The sequence below is a fragment of the Brassica rapa genome, chromosome A06 (genome assembly GCF_000309985.2).
Source record: "Brassica rapa cultivar Chiifu-401-42 chromosome A06, CAAS_Brap_v3.01, whole genome shotgun sequence".
Classification (NCBI taxonomy): domain Eukaryota; kingdom Viridiplantae; phylum Streptophyta; class Magnoliopsida; order Brassicales; family Brassicaceae; genus Brassica; species Brassica rapa.
The window spans coordinates 5,618,972-5,634,564 of NC_024800.2; the positions used below are offsets into that span (position 1 = coordinate 5,618,972).

At 35.5% G+C, this 15,593-nt stretch overlaps 3 protein-coding genes across 6 annotated transcripts; all 3 read left to right on the forward strand.

Annotated features, from left to right (window-relative positions):
* The first annotated feature begins 393 nt into the window (after nt 1–393).
* Nucleotides 394–6,314, forward strand: LOC103872116 (homeobox-leucine zipper protein HAT7-like). Of its 2 annotated transcripts, XM_033273200.1 has the most exons (10): nt 2,884–3,428; nt 3,580–3,666; nt 3,748–3,795; nt 3,869–3,936; nt 4,028–4,118; nt 4,278–4,375; nt 4,572–5,443; nt 5,538–5,630; nt 5,709–5,877; nt 5,948–6,314. In XM_033273200.1, exons 2-7 carry the CDS (start codon nt 3,580–3,582, stop codon nt 5,044–5,046), a joined length of 867 nt encoding a protein of 288 aa, XP_033129091.1. In that variant the 5' UTR covers nt 2,884–3,428; the 3' UTR covers nt 5,047–5,443; nt 5,538–5,630; nt 5,709–5,877; nt 5,948–6,314. The 2 variants fall into 2 exon arrangements, with proteins under 2 accessions (XP_033129092.1, XP_033129091.1); XM_033273201.1 differs by lacking the exon at nt 3,748–3,795 and having other exon boundaries at nt 394–3,428; nt 3,850–3,936.
* Nucleotides 6,315–9,020: 2,706 nt separating this feature from the next.
* Nucleotides 9,021–12,084, forward strand: LOC103872117 (probable apyrase 4). Its single transcript, XM_009150458.3, has 8 exons — nt 9,021–9,994; nt 10,285–10,397; nt 10,505–10,612; nt 10,824–10,866; nt 11,012–11,200; nt 11,283–11,380; nt 11,468–11,664; nt 11,741–12,084. Exons 1-8 carry the CDS (start codon nt 9,400–9,402, stop codon nt 11,868–11,870), a joined length of 1,473 nt encoding a protein of 490 aa, XP_009148706.1. The 5' UTR covers nt 9,021–9,399; the 3' UTR covers nt 11,871–12,084.
* A 274-nt stretch (nt 12,085–12,358) lies between these two features.
* LOC103872118 (probable apyrase 5) lies at nt 12,359–15,379 on the forward strand. 3 transcript variants are annotated; one of them, XM_009150460.3, is made up of 9 exons: nt 12,359–12,653; nt 12,828–13,443; nt 13,569–13,681; nt 13,778–13,885; nt 14,176–14,218; nt 14,343–14,477; nt 14,587–14,684; nt 14,780–14,976; nt 15,064–15,379. In XM_009150460.3, exons 2-9 carry the CDS (start codon nt 12,846–12,848, stop codon nt 15,188–15,190), a joined length of 1,419 nt encoding a protein of 472 aa, XP_009148708.1. In that variant the 5' UTR covers nt 12,359–12,653; nt 12,828–12,845; the 3' UTR covers nt 15,191–15,379. The 3 variants fall into 3 exon arrangements, with proteins under 3 accessions (XP_009148708.1, XP_033129085.1, XP_033129086.1); XM_033273194.1 differs by having other exon boundaries at nt 12,359–12,725; nt 15,064–15,327; XM_033273195.1 differs by having other exon boundaries at nt 14,355–14,477; nt 15,064–15,327.
* Nucleotides 15,380–15,593: the final 214 nt, after the last annotated feature.

Sequence of the window (15,593 nt, forward strand, 5' to 3'; positions counted from 1 at the left end):
TAATTTTTTTGTTATCCCAAATCTTATCCTCTTTCATTACAGGGACACGAAACAAAGACTAGATATTTTTACAACGGCTCTCATCTACGTTACAAGTTTGGTCAACATAAATTCGCTGGGAATATAATTAAACTTAGAGATATACTTTTGCATATCAGTAAATCATATCTTATGACAAAACTAATATATAATTAAAGAATTTTTTACTCTCTAAGACACTTTGTAATCAACTCAAAATATAATAATAACATTTACTCAAAAAAAATTTATATTTGGATTTCGAGTTTTAATGATTTGTGTTTGTGGCTTGAGATATACTTTTGCATATCAGTAAATCATATCTTATGACAAAACTAATATATAATTAAAGAATTTTTTACTCTCTAAGACACTTTGTAATCAACTCAAAATATAATAATAACATTTACTCAAAAAAAATTTATATTTGGATTTCGAGTTTTAATGATTTGTGTTTGTGGCTTGGTAATTTAAAAGTGAAAATGTAATAGAATTTAAGAATTAAAGTAGCTTAGCTTTTTTCTTAAATCAAATTAGTCTTACTTTGAAAAAATAATACAGTATTTAGATATTTTTAGAATATTTTTAAAAGTGCTATTTTAAAACTTGCCCATAAATTTCCCAATTTTCCATTTTCTATGTTTGTTTAATATATGTACTAAAGTTTCATGTTGACAAAAAAAAAAAATGTACTAAAGTTTCATATCTCTGCACAGCTGTTTGACTTTCGATACTTCGCGAATTGGTATCTTCCATGGTTGCGTTGACTTTTATCTCTTTACTTCAGTTCAGTGTCTTGGAACTCGTCTAAAACCTCGTGCCCTCTCTTTCCAATTCGAATAGTGCGTAAATGGTATCGTTCTTCTTACTCTATTCTTCTTCCATGTTCCTTCACAATTTTGGACCCTTGTCTCAGATACGTCCTTTAAACCGTTTGTCACTGAAGCAAGAGGCAATTCCCAAGTGGAGAGTCCGAATACCTATTTGATCAAAAAAAAAAAAAAGAGTCCGAATACCTGAAATTGGAGGAGCAGGAAGAAGGTAACTGTCAAAAGAGAGTATATACCATCCGGATCATCTCATTAACTTTCAACACTTACAATTTTATAAAACTACCGAGACCGGTTCAGGAGGTAGCTCTCTTTTGACAGGAAGTAGCTCTCTTTTAACTGTCAAAAGTTGTTCTGTAATCTGAATTAGGTTTCATGAAACATATATTGCTTTAGAATATAATACCGTAATTTATAGGCATACAATTATTATATCATAGCTCATCCTATCAAATTTTAAGTAAATTAAGTAGCATGTAAAACATTACTCCATTGTACTCTCCACATGAATTTGGAGTTTGGAAAGAGAAGATAAATTAGAAAATAATACAACAAATCACTCAAATATGGTCATAATCGAATAAACTCAGTTCCTGATGTATCGATGCAAAGGCAGATCTGGTGAAGTTGATTGTTAAGCTCCGGATATTTGTTACATTCGATGCCTGGAGTAAACCCAATGGCATCTTTTTCGCGTCTTTAATCTCTCGAAGATCATAGAATCCCTCGTCTGGTATGATTCCTATAGTTACACCACACATTCAGAAAAAAAGGAAAATTATATATAGAGTCTAATTAAGCATACGTAAATTAATACATTGATTAGATATAGTGACTTTTTAGATTAATTAGTGTGTATGTAGACCAGAGTTTGCGAGGATGTGAAGAAGATTGGCCTTAATTATCTCTAAGTGAAGAGTATTCTCAAAGTAGTCATGTAGATCCATTGTGGACTCGGAACACGTGCCGTGTTTTTTCCACTCGTGTTTCCAAAACTTGAAACCATCGTTGCTCGCACACGATAGTGTTAGCCACTTCGCTCGCAAACTACTACAATATCCGATATCTATACATTCAAATATGAATTTGATATATACAACGTAAACAAAATAAACTGAAAGAAAAAAAGGAATATTTACACAATCACATAGTAATATTACTATTACATGTACCTTAGATCGATCAAATTCACTGTCGGGATTGCAGTTTGATGGATGCGAACCATCATTGTAACCTGCCCACTACGCAAATGTTTCAAAACAAATTAACTTTGGCTGTTTATTTCTGACTTATATTAACATCAAAATTAGAATTTCATGGGGTACATATTTGTAAAAAACAGTGATGAACTTGAGATAAAGCAGATTACGTATCTGAAGAGCTAAGTAGAAGAAATCAAAGTCTGCAGCTTTAGGAGGTAACATGAAAACATTAGAAACTTGAGGGTAAACCAACTTTTTACTCCCATTTTGTATACTCTTCGTTTTTGTAATAATGCACAAATGAAACATTTTGGCTTCAAATTAATAAAGACAAATAGCTTGTCCTTAATACATTTTCATTAATTAGGTGTTTATTAGTGCCCTCGTGATCTATTAAAATTCTCGCACGTTCTATCTTTAATCATCTTATTATTGTTTTGAAAAAGAATGCAAAAATATTTAGGTTTTTAACATAATATATCTCTTGGTATAAATTAGGAACGAGCTATTTAAAAAAAAACATGTATCCCTTTCATTATGCATGCAATTGCCGCTATTTATATATTTAACAATGTGCAATATTATAACAAAATTCATTTCTAGTATGCTACTTAATAAAAAATTGGAAAGGAACAATATCAAGCACAAGCGAACCAAGTTCAAACAATTCACAGGTATATATATCTAGCTACTAATGTACATACTAACATTTAATAATTCGCTAATGAATGCTTTGTAAGAAAGGGTCAAAGACTCAAAAGTGTTGATCATAATTAATTAGTAACTGAGGATCTGGCCACGATCAGCGTTAAACGTGTCATACAATTAATTTTGTCTTAATCTAACCTATACTAAAAGGGTTATATGAGGAGTAGTGAGTGTGTCCACGTAGGACAATTAAATCAGCCAATAGGAGAAGAGCTCTCCGCCACGTCACCTCTGCTTGTGACAAAGCAATATCACGGTTCTGGTGAACCCGATTTCACTCGCTTCATCTTCTCCGTTTCCCCTTTTTGCGATCTTCATCACCACTGACAATCAAACTTTCTCTTTACTCTCATCTTTAATGTCTTTCGTTTCACCTCCCTCTCCATCTATTTCTTATAAACCTTTTCACCATTTCCTGGTTCCAATCAAAATCCAGAGAATCCTCTCAGGAAGCCAAATCCACATGAAATTGAATGGCACATCCCCACCGATCAGACATACCGGCTAAACCGGTGTCTCCTCCACCAACTCTGTCTCCGGCGATTCAGACTCCTCTAAGAAACACAAAGTCAACTTTTTGATTTCTATGGAGCCAAGTTGATATTATTGATGGTGGCTATCGTTGGAGAAAATATGGCCAAAAAGCGGTCAAGAACAACATGTTCCCCAGGTTCTTATTCCTTCATCCCCTTATTAGCTTAGTTACTCCTGCCTTTTCATTTATAAATACTGTAGTACTGGACACATATGCTTGTGCTAATCTCGAACCAAGATCGAGTCTATATTGATTGTAACTTGCAGACTTCAAACTATTGTCTCAGATGATCTTTATAATCCCCAAAAAGCTTAAAGCAGGCAATGGAGTGGACCTTGAAACAGCAAATGGGCGACACAATTTCAAAAATAAGGTTATTTTTCTTCTTCAATAGATTTTAAGTTCAAAAAGTTTAACAAGAACTCATAAATACCAAATCAAATTTTATTTACAGAAATTTTCAGATCCGGCTACCGTCACTAAATGGAAAGATGAAAGAATGGTAAGATTTTATTGCTGACTTCATTACTATTGCCGATTGTTTCTGTTCCCTCAGAAAGCTTTTTATACTGAAGAAACACCGTTTCAAGTACTCCATGGTCATACTGGAGATGTCTTGGACTTGGCATGGTCAGACTCAAATGTGAGTTTTAAATCTTTTCTTTGTTTGTTTTTTTTTTTTTTTGAGATTTCTTGATCCATTTTTCGTATGAATTGGGTATTGGTTTTTGCAGTTGCTTCTTTCAGCTTCTAAAGACAAGACAGTTCGGCTATGGAGAGTTGGTTGTGATGAGTGTCTTCATATCTTCCATAATAACAACTACAGTAACTTTTTGAACTCTTAACTCAGTTAAAAAGGAAAAAAAGCAGCTCAATCCTCTGTGCTTGTGTGACATATATGTTTATATATGTATATGTATGAGGAGGAAAAAGAGCAATATTATTAATAGTCAAGGACTGAGATTAAAGTTGGCCTTTCCACAGCATGGACTCATGTTTCAGCAACTTCATGAAGACAATGCTCATCACTTACCTTCTCATACCTCTCCCCCTTCTTGCCCTCCTCATCTCTTCTATGGAAAGTCTCTCTCTCTCTCTCTCTCTCTCTCTCTCTCTCTCTCTCTCTCTCTCTCTCTCTCTCTCTCTCTCTCTCTCTCTCTCTCTCTCTCTCTCTCTCTCTCTGTATATACACACAATTACACATGTATATAACAATATGAAAAGGGTTTAAGACTACCAAATCATGATTTGAAGTGTTAAACCTTTTTTTTGGTGTAGGAGGAGGAGGAAACTACATGATCAACAGATCAATGACGTTCACGGGAGTATCAGACCACCACCATCTTACTCAAAGAAGCCTGACCATGACGAAGACAATCTATCAGATGATGGGTCCCATATGATGTTAGGAGGGACGAAGAAGAGGCTGAATTTAGAGCAAGTTAGGGCATTAGAGAAGATCTTCGAGCTAGGGAACAAGTTGGAGCCTGAGAGGAAGATGCAGCTAGGTAAGGCCTTAGGGTTGCAGCCTAGGCAGATTGCGAATTGGTTTCAGAACATGAAATCTAGGTTGAAGACAAAGCAGCTTGAAAGAGACTATGATACTCTGAAGAAACAGCTCGATGTTTTGAAATCGGATAATGATTCTCTTCTAGCACACAATAAGAAACTCCATGATGGATTCCATAGATGTCAAAGCTCGAATCTGGGGTTTATCAGAACAGAGGGTCGTCGCTTGGACCGATGCTCATGACTCCATTTCAGCAAGATACCAACACAACGGAAATGTAATTTTCTTTTCAGTTTTGCTCTGTTTTGGAGATTACAAAGTTCGCAGCTTTGCTCTGTTTTTAAAATCGCAGCTTTGCTCTGTTTTTTTATACAGCCTTCTAATTTTTTACGCTTCGGAAAAAGCAAGATATTTATCGAGTTACTGATCAGAGTTTAACTATTTCTTTCTTGCACAACTCTGTTGGAGAGTGGTTGGAACAGATGGGGCAGCAAGAAATATTTTTTTTGTTGGATCCATCGCTTTTCAGGATGTAGCACACAAGGTCTCTGCCCTTAAAGTTTTTCTTAACAGGGGAGACATGGCAAGACTTAAGGAGATTCAAGAAGCTGTCTTACAAATGAGCGCACTAAAGGCTCTGGTAATAACTAGACATATAATTATTTTTTTCTTCCCATCCTCTGCTCATGCTTTTCTAGATGCATCACATGATGAGTTTTTGAACTCTTTGGTAGAGAAATGAACTGATTCACAAACTGAGAAGTGAAAGAATGTCGTATCATGGAGATGAATCAAGCTGGAACCGATCATGGGTGGCAATTTAGAAGGTAACAATCTCTTAAGAGTTTGTTGTGTGTAAGAAAGGAACCAAGTACTTTACTGATCTTCTGAACATCAACATGTAGCTCTGGGCTTCAAAGTGGAACGTGAGAGCTTACGTCAGTAGAAAACTAGAGTTGACCCATGATGCCGTCTGCATGTCGGTGCTGGTTCAAGAATCATGTGGTGATTATGCTTTCGTCATTCACACAAACAATCCTGTCACTGGTGATCCTTCAAAAATACACACAAGAGGTAAATTAAAAGACCTTTCTTCCTTTTTATGCTTTTCTGAGTAAAATAATCAAGAACTTGTGTTTCTCAGATTGTGAAGGGTTTGGGAGAGACCTTGGTTGGAGGATATCCAGGACGAGCAATGAGCTTTATCACCAAGAAAACAAACCTCAACTCGCCAACCGTGAGAAACAAAAAACAGATAGTGTTTGCATGTTAACTCCAGTAAGTATTTGCTGTGCAGGTGATCAGTAGTTACCCAAGTAAGAGGATAGTTCTGTACTCTAAACCCTCTATCATGTTCTTAGCAGGAATGTTGTCAAAGTCTATACACATTAATACCAAATAATTGTTTTCCCCCTAAGTAATAGACAACCTATAAAAACCATTGTTTTCTTTAATGTTTTTTTTTTGGATTTTTGTTTCTCTTAATTGTTGGACTAAACATATATCAATAAGTCATGTTCCTAATTTAATAGAATAGATTTTTTTTAAAAAAAATTAGGTTCAACCTTTTTGAAGTTAGAAACTTTTTTTCAACAATTTTATTTTTCATGCATACTTCTATACTTCTAGAAGGATTAGTTTCTTACTAACACTTTAAAAAAAATGTTAGTCAATAATTGAATAATACAACTCCAAAAGATAGAATTAATAAATAAGTTAGGAAATCAAAACTTAAAATGATTTTGAGTTTAAACCTGATTTTTTCTGCTGTAATAATATTTTGAATAATATAATATGTGTGTTTTTATTATTGCTTACATTTTACACTTTTCCGGGCTACGCCCGATTTTATTTCTATAAATTGTTAGTTGTTTTCAGATATTGAGTTATTTCTATTGGAATATTTAATTATATATGGAAAACAATGACAAATAAAAACTATTAAAATAAAATTTAAATTATTAGAATAATTTATTATCATGTTTCCAGGATAAGATTTCAGTTCAATGCATGAGTTTGAGGAAAAACTCTCGACAACAAATTAGATCATCATCAACAAACCACAACTAATAAAAAAAACATCTCATCATCTTCTAACCTATTTATGTATTCCAAAGTCAATCTTGCTATTTAGCCAAACTAATATAACAAAAATATTACATAACAATATGACATAGAAAAACTACATACAACATTCAAACAACATAAATCAATGCATCGAACTCCACTTATACTCAATCTTACACTTCTAATACTTTAAAACATGTTTATTCTTTATATTTTTAGTCCACACAACAAAATCAAAAGTAACATATCAAACACAATTTTCCGCGCGTAGCGCGGACAAATGATCTAGTACAATTAAAACCCTTAAAGAAAAGAAAGCAACATGCCGAACATATAAAGTTTATCAAAATGCACGAGGAACTATAATGAGATCAAACCACTACCAACCCACTTCCCGTTGATACGTGTTTACCGATGATTCTGGTCATTGTTTTTAGTGATTTACTGTAAATGACAGCAGTACTTGTCCATGGTGGGAAGTCGATCCAATTGAAGAGTAAACAATATTAAACTTAAAATATTTCTTAGGGATATTTCTAATATGCTTAATTAATCATAAAATCTGGGAAGAAATATATTGAATGTAAATCTTTAGTCAAAAATAATATATATATATATATATATTTTGAGTGTACGTCACAGAGAACGATGTTTGTCGACGGTCGACTCAACATATATATGTATATTGAGTTGACAATTGAGAACGGTACTTGGTAGTTTCGAGTAAGCTAGCGGAACACATCGGATGGGTAGTTGATACGAAGCTAGTTTGTAAACATGTGATCTAGATAATTTTGGTTGAGTCCAGTTTGTATGTCGACTTTGGACGACTGCTTCAGGTTTGATTTATATATATATTTCTTGGAAAGAAACTTACACCATGTGAAACAATTTCAAAATCGCATATCTAGTTGGTTAAAAAATGAAACAGTTATTTTAGTAAAACTTTACATTGTCTACTTAAAAGTGAACCATACATTTATCTTGCATGACTCATGAGGGAGGGAAAATATATTTGGATACTGGAAGGTTTTTCTGAAAACAATTTAGAAATATATAGAACGTGCTCATCCTATACGTAGCATAGCGAAAGAAAAACAATTTTGGCTTTACTCCAATTTGAAGATCTTCAACTAATCTATTCTATGATTCTTTGTCTCTTACGTCTCCTACTTATTCATTGGGATTAAAGTGCTGGGATGATTTTGTTCCTCAAACATGTAGTTTCCAACGGTTCTGTCTGTTCCTATATTTTAATGAATGAGAGTGTGTGTGATGTTTCTCTAATTTCCAATGGGTGAGGAAATCGAATCCTTCTTAATTAAGTTATGTTCAAAACTTGATACTCTCTCTCTTTCTAAAAGTAAGATTTTCTAGAGTTATTTTTTGTTCCAAAATGATAGATTTTCTAGAATTTTAACGTACTTTTAGTAGTTAATGTTGATAAAATGTATGTTTTTAAGAAAAACTAATTGAAAATATTTGAATTGATTAAATACTATTGGTTGATAGTTATTGGAAAATGTATAATGAAATAAATAATTAATTTAATTGTAAACATTAATTATATTCTTAATATGCGTAAATACTATATAAAATCTTTCTTTCAGGAACAGAAGGAGTATTAACAAGTGTGGTATCCTTTCATTAAGCTTTCTCCTTGTTGGGGAGACTCAAATACATCAGTCAACAAAAACATGACAACACATAATCATCTTTCATAAAAAAAATCTACTTCTTGAAATAAAACTTTTATGTTTATAATTTATATTCTTTGAATAATTTTCATATTTTTGGTGAAAATATTTCTTTGTATATAATTATATTTAGTAGTTTTTAATTAACTGTAAATCTTAATTTAAGAAAGTGAAATTTATTTTAACATATGCACTTAATATTTATATTATTAAACAATCTAATACATTTTACAATCATTTAAAAGTTTTAGATATTTTAAAAGTTAATGTTATAAAGGTTTCTAATTTCTTTTCCAATTCCAAGTTTTTCCTAAGAAAAAAAAAAGGTTTATTTGCCAAATAACCAAAAAAAAATGAAAATTAGATTTTAGGAGAGAGAGTTGAGAGAGATAGGAAGAGAAAGTAGGAGAGAGGGAGAAATTTTGGTTAGTTAGTGTATTTAAGTTTTTTTCATGTATATAGAGTGTAATTTTCCAAAAAAAAAACTGATTGGGTGATAAAAAAAGGTGTAATGATTTTCTAAAGGCTCACCTAATCCCAAAGTGTAAATTTTCATAAAAAAAGGCGCCCCACTGACCAATTGTTTTCTTCTCTCACAGTTCGAAAACGGAGACGAAGGGCATCGGCGGCGATCTTCAACGGCCCTATCGATCTCCGATCGCCAAACTCGAATCCACAATAATAATAATAAAAAAAATCTTCGAAAATCCACAGGAAACAAAAAAAAAATCGCTATCGTGTGTGTATTCCAAACTTCGTGCGTCTTTCTTCAACCATCACGTCCAGATCTCATGATTCATCGTCCGATCTCGTGGCGGTTCCGTAAACCTTGATGCAACGACCTCATGCTCGTTCCAGGTTGAAAATCAAATCCGATATGGATCCTCTCCACCTTCATACTCAACCTGGCCAACGATCACCCCTCGCCAAATCCAAGTGTAAACCGAAGAAATCGATTATCCTCATAACCGTCGGTTCAGCCGCAATCGGTTTAATCATATTCTTCGTTTGCTATGCATTTTTACTCTCCGGGAGGAATCGGAGAGTTTCGCTCCGTTACAGCGTCGTGATCGACGGCGGGAGCTCGGGGACCCGAGTCCACGTGTTCGGGTACCGGATTGACTCCGGAAACCCGGTTTTCGATTTTATCGGAGATGACGGTTACGCTAGCTTGAAGCTGAGTCCTGGTTTGTCTTCGTACGCTGGTGATCCGGAGGGAGCGAGCGTGTCGGTGGCGGAGCTTGTGGAGTTCGCGAAAGGTAGAGTTCCGAAGGGGAAGTTGAAGGAGTGTGAGATTAGGTTGATGGCTACCGCTGGGATGAGGTTGCTTGATGTTAGTGTTCAGGAACGGATTCTTGAAGTTACTAGAAGAGTTCTTAGATCTTCTGGGTTTAAGTTCCGAGACGAATCGGCCTCGGTTATCTCCGGTTAGTGTTTTGATGCTTAAGATTAAAAAAAAAAAAAAAAGGTGTTTTTCATTTATTTGAAGGGAACCTAAGCGTTGTAAATAATCTCTAGCACGAATTGAATCCCAATGGTGGAAGTTACAGCCGCAACCTTTTTACCACCAGAGCTGACTCGTTCTGGTTTTGATGCTTAAGATTAGAGCTAGATTGATCCAATGCTGCACTGTTCGAGTGTTTGGTTGAGGTGTTGTTGTTATTAGTATTGGACTTGTTTGAATAAGTGCTGATGCTGGGGATATTTTTTTGTGTAGGATCTGATGAAGGTATATATGCTTGGGTTGTTGCGAATCATGCACTTGGTTCTCTAGGAGGTGATCCGTTGCAAACAACGGGGATTGTTGAACTTGGTGGGGCTTCTACTCAGGTTTTAGTCTCCTTCCCTTCAGATTTGTGAGAACTTAGAATATAGAGCAACTGTGTTGTAAGATAGTTGATTGTAAGGGATGATGACTGTTTTGTGCATTTGTTTAGGTGACATTTGTGTCAAGTGAGCATGTGCCTTCTGAGTTCTTGCGTACGATAACTTATGGTAACGTTTCATACAGAATCTACAGCCACAGCTTCCTCAACCTTGGACAGGTAACTTCTTAGAGCAGACCGTTTGTCTTTTGAGCACTTTACATGCTTTTTTAGAGTCTTGTGTTTGGAAACAGTATGTAATTGTGTTCCTATTTGTTGCTTGTTGATCTAAGAGTATACATTTCTTCAAGTTGTAGAACATGCAACATTAACAAATGATTTTATCCCTTTTTCTTGTTTGACGGTGCTAATAACTTGTTTTGCCTTGTAGGATGCAGCACATGAGAAACTATGGGAATCACTCAACAACTTAGGTTGGTTATTGATAACTCTGTCAAGTAATCACTGCTTGACTGCACTTGAAACTTTTGTAGAGTTAATCATTGCAGCTTTGAGTTTTGGCAGTTGAAATTAGCTTCTTTCCCCCTCAAAGTTCACACTGTGTTTGAATTCTTGCAGCTGCAAACTCTACAGAAAAAGGAATAGTGACTGATCCTTGTACTCCAAAAGGATACATCCTCGACAAAAACTCTACAGTGGAAGGAATAGTCTTACCCGAAGAAAGCAAATTTACAGACTCACTTCAAGCTGCTGGTAATTTCTCAAAGTGCCGATCAGCTGCATTCAACATCTTACAGGAAGGAAAAGGTAAAGAGCGTTATTGGCACAGCTGAATATCATTCCTCGTGTCAGTTTTCTTTATATCTAACGAGTTTACTTTTGAGTACAGAGAAATGTCATTTTAAGCATTGCTCTATTGGATCAACATTCACACCTAATCTTCGAGGAAGTTTTTTGGCTACAGAGAATTTCTTCCACACCTCAAAGGTATACAATTGTTTGTGAACGTCAGTATTTTATCTGTGTTTGTGGAGATTTATTTAATGTTGATAATATTTTTCTTGGCTGAATCAGTTTTTTGGGTTGAGAGAAAAAGATTGGCTATCTGCAATGATTTCAGCTGGAGAGAGTTTTTGTGGAGATGATTGGTCGAAGTTGAAAGTGAAGCATCCAACATTCAAAGACGAGAGTTTGCTTCGGTATTGTTTCTCATCAGCATATATAGTCTCAATGCTTCACGACAGTCTTGGTGTTGCTCTTGATGATCAAAGGTTAAAAAACTTACTACACAATTATTTTGGCTTTGGGTTTCGTTAAATAAACTATGTTATGTTTTTTTGTCTGCAGAGTCGAGTTTGCAAGTGAAGCAGGAGAGAAAGGCATACCACTAGATTGGGCATTAGGAGCGTTTATACTAAACACTGCAACAGCCATTTCTGATAACAGTGGTAAATCTAGAAAAATTCTTCTTGAGTAACGTAGCCAAATACAAAATATATGATATTAGTTACAATGAAAAATATTGTTTCAAAAGTAAATGATAATCATATATTTGTATTCACGTTTACTCGTCTTTTAACATTACAAGTCTTCATTGTTCTCTTTTTAAGTTAGGTACATGTTAAAATATTGGAAACCAAGTTGATTCAGAGTGGGAGGTTTTTTTCAATGTATTGTATGAGTTTTCAACATTTTTTACATAAATGACAACTCATTTCCTTTCAAGGTAGATCTCACTAAAAACACATCTGTGAACAGATTCATAACTAAACACATGAAGAAAAATGGTGAATCAGTACTCTGCAGATAAGTGTCTACAAATAATCTTGATGTGTTACTGTAATCAATGAAACGTGATAACTAATATCGTCCATTCATGCCCTATCTTGTAAGTTGTAATAGATATTTCCTCTATACCAGAGTTTGTCCATAGGTATTTCCTGTAAATAAAGCCAAAATGGAAATAGGCATTTGTTCGTTAGAAATAGATCTGGACCACGTGTGAATGTAGACGTATGCGGTTCGGTGTTTACTCACGTTTTTTTTTTTAAATGACCCGACAAGCTAACCCGACCTGAGTAAGTAATGTTAGTTGTACTTTTTGAGAGTTTTTAAATAGTAGCTCCAATGACCAACTTCTTCTCCACTACGACAAAAAAAAACTGTAGACTGAGAGTAGCTACGAGACGAGCTTCATCGGCGGCTGTCTTCAAACGGCCGTTTTCGAACTCCGGTTTCTCACCGATTATAATTAACTCAGGTTATAAAATCTAGCACGAAGAAAAGTCGTATTCACAAAAGAAAAAGAAAAAAAACGAATTATGCTTATTGCGTTACGTTTTTTTGCATACGCTAAGATCTCATTATCAGCTCATCAGTTTTCGTTACGACTACTTTAAACGTTGTTACAAAACAATCTCATTACCGTTTTCAGGTTCGAAAACAAAAAATAATGAAACCGGAGATAAAGGAGATCAAGGATACTCTCAGGGTTCAGATGCTACCTGTCCACCACAAATCTTCGACGACCTACGTTTTCACCACTAAGTCCGAGTCAAAGCCCACGAAACCGATTCTCCTGCTAGTCCTCGGCCTCTTCCTTTCCGTCGCCATCACGCTGGCGTTTCTATTTGTTCTTTATATGATTGTCTTCTCCGGATGGAATCTGAGAAGCTCGTTCCGTTACAGCGTAGTCATCGACGCCGGGAGCTCCGGGTCACGAGCTCATGTGTTCCGGTACTGGTTCGAATCTGGTAAACCGGTTTTCGACTTTGGTGAGGAGAACTACGCAAGCTTGAAGCTGAGTCCTGGTTTGTCTTCGTACGCTGATAACCCGCAAGGAGCGAGCGTGTCGGTGAAGGAGCTTGTGGAGTTCGCGAAAGGGAGAGTTCCTAAAGATGTGTTGAAGAAGAGTGAGATTAGGTTGATGGCTACGGCTGGAATGAGATTGCTTGATGTTAGCGTTCAGGAACAGATTCTTGAAGTTACGAGATGTGTTCTTAGATCCTCTGGGTTTAAGTTTCAAGACGAATGGGCTTCGGTTATCTCCGGTTAGTGTTTTTGGAATATAGGAGAGTGTAACTGTTGTTGTTGGTATTGTTTAGATCTATGTTTTGAGGTTTTTTTTTTAATATATTAGCTTAGTTAATCGATATATATTGGAAAATTTATGCAGGATTTGATGAAGGGATGTATGCTTGGGTGGTTGCGAACTATGCACTCGGTTCTCTAGGAGGTGATCCGTTGCATACAACGGGGATCGTTGAACTCGGTGGGGCTTCTGCTCAGGTTTATTCTCTGCCCTCTCAGATTTGGTATTAGTGAGACATCAATCATATGTGTGGTAAATGGTCAACAATGATAATTGTTTGTGCATTTGTTTAGGTGACATTTGTGTCAAGTGAGACTGCACCTCCTGGGTTCTCGCGTACGATATCCTATGGAGGCGTTTCTTACAAAATCTACAGTCACAGCTTCCTCCACTATGGACAGGTAGCTTCTGAGAGCCGAGAATATTACAACTTGTTGATAAGGGTATCTATAAGAAAAAGGATTAGTATCCTTTCCTTTATTAATTTTCAAGAAGTTATCACTACTTGGTGGGCGTGGGCTTATCGGTCCACCTCTGGTATTAGTCGGAAGGTATTCCAAACTCGGATCAGGCAGTGTAGTGCTTTTGAGATAGTGCACTCTGTAGCAATAAGTGCGTTTTTCCTAGGGCCAACGAATCAACCGACATGGCATATCAAAAAAAAAAGTTAAAAGTTTTGTTGCCTTTTCAGGATGAAGCACAGGAAGAGATATTGAAATCACTCCAGAACTCAGGTTAGTTGTTGATAAACCTAAAAGTGATGAGTTGTCTACAGAACTTGAAGATTTTGTTAAGTAAGCTTCTTCCCCCCCCCCCCCCCCCCCCCAAAACTCAATACATTGTTTCAATCCTTTGCAGCTGCAAGCAAAGATGGAATAGTTACTGATCCTTGTACTCCAAAAGGATACATTTACGACAACAACTCAGTTCAAGCTGCTGGTAATTACTCAGCATGTAGATCCGCTACATTGGTAAAGTTGCAAGACGGAAAGGGTAAGAGCATTATATATATAGCTACATATTGCTGCTCGGTGTCAACTGTCTTCTTCATCTCTTACGGATTCACCTTTGCCGTGTCTGTGTTTTTTTTTGTTGTGTACAGAGAATTGTGCTTATGCGCATTGTTCCATTGGCTCAACATTCACACCTGATCTCCAAGGAAAGTTTTTAGCTACAGAAAATTTCTATCACACCTCCAAGGTAATGATATTATCCCCTAAATTCATATTGGTCCACATCAAAATTTGTGGAGAATATATTTGAACATAAAGACATTATGTTTCTATCTGAAACAGTTCTTTGGGTTGGACGAGAAGGATTGGCTGTCTGAAATGATTTCAGCTGGAAAGAGTTTCTGTGGAGAAGAATGGTCGAAGTTGAAAGAGAAGTACCCAACAACTAAAGAAAAATATTTGGATGGATATTGCTTCTCATCTGCATATATCATCTCATTGCTTCACGACAGCCTTGGTTTTGCTCTTGATGATGAAAGGTACTATATGTAACTGCACAAACTCATCAAGAACAGTTAGATCATTCTGGTTTTGATCATCAAAAACTATGTTTGTTTTGTGTGCAGAATCGAGTTTGCCAATAAAGCAGGAGAAAAAGGAATAGCACTAGATTGGGCATTGGGAGCATTTATACTAAACACTGACACAACCATTTCTGCTTACAATGGTAGATCTAGAAAAATGCTTGGCTGAAGTTACGTATATCAAATACATAATACTATGTAAGATATTTTCATGTGTTCCAATAAAACATGCAAGTTATGTGTATTTAACGTTAAGCTGTTTGTTGTTGTTTCTTTTTGTGAAATAAGTTTAGCTACTCCTTATAATTGTGTATGGGATTTTCAAAGCTTTTACGTTAAGAGCGTCTGTTTTCATTCAGCATCCTTGTGGACCGTGTCAGATTATAATATGTAGAAATAGTAGACGTGACCATGTCTTTACCTTATTGAATCTTTCCTGATTGAAGACTTGACTATTTCTATAACAAAACATTCAATAATTTTCAAAACATGCAAGTAGGACTATACAATAAATATACTCGACAAGTTTGTAGCTGAACATTTACAGTCACGGACGTTAATATGTTTTAAAA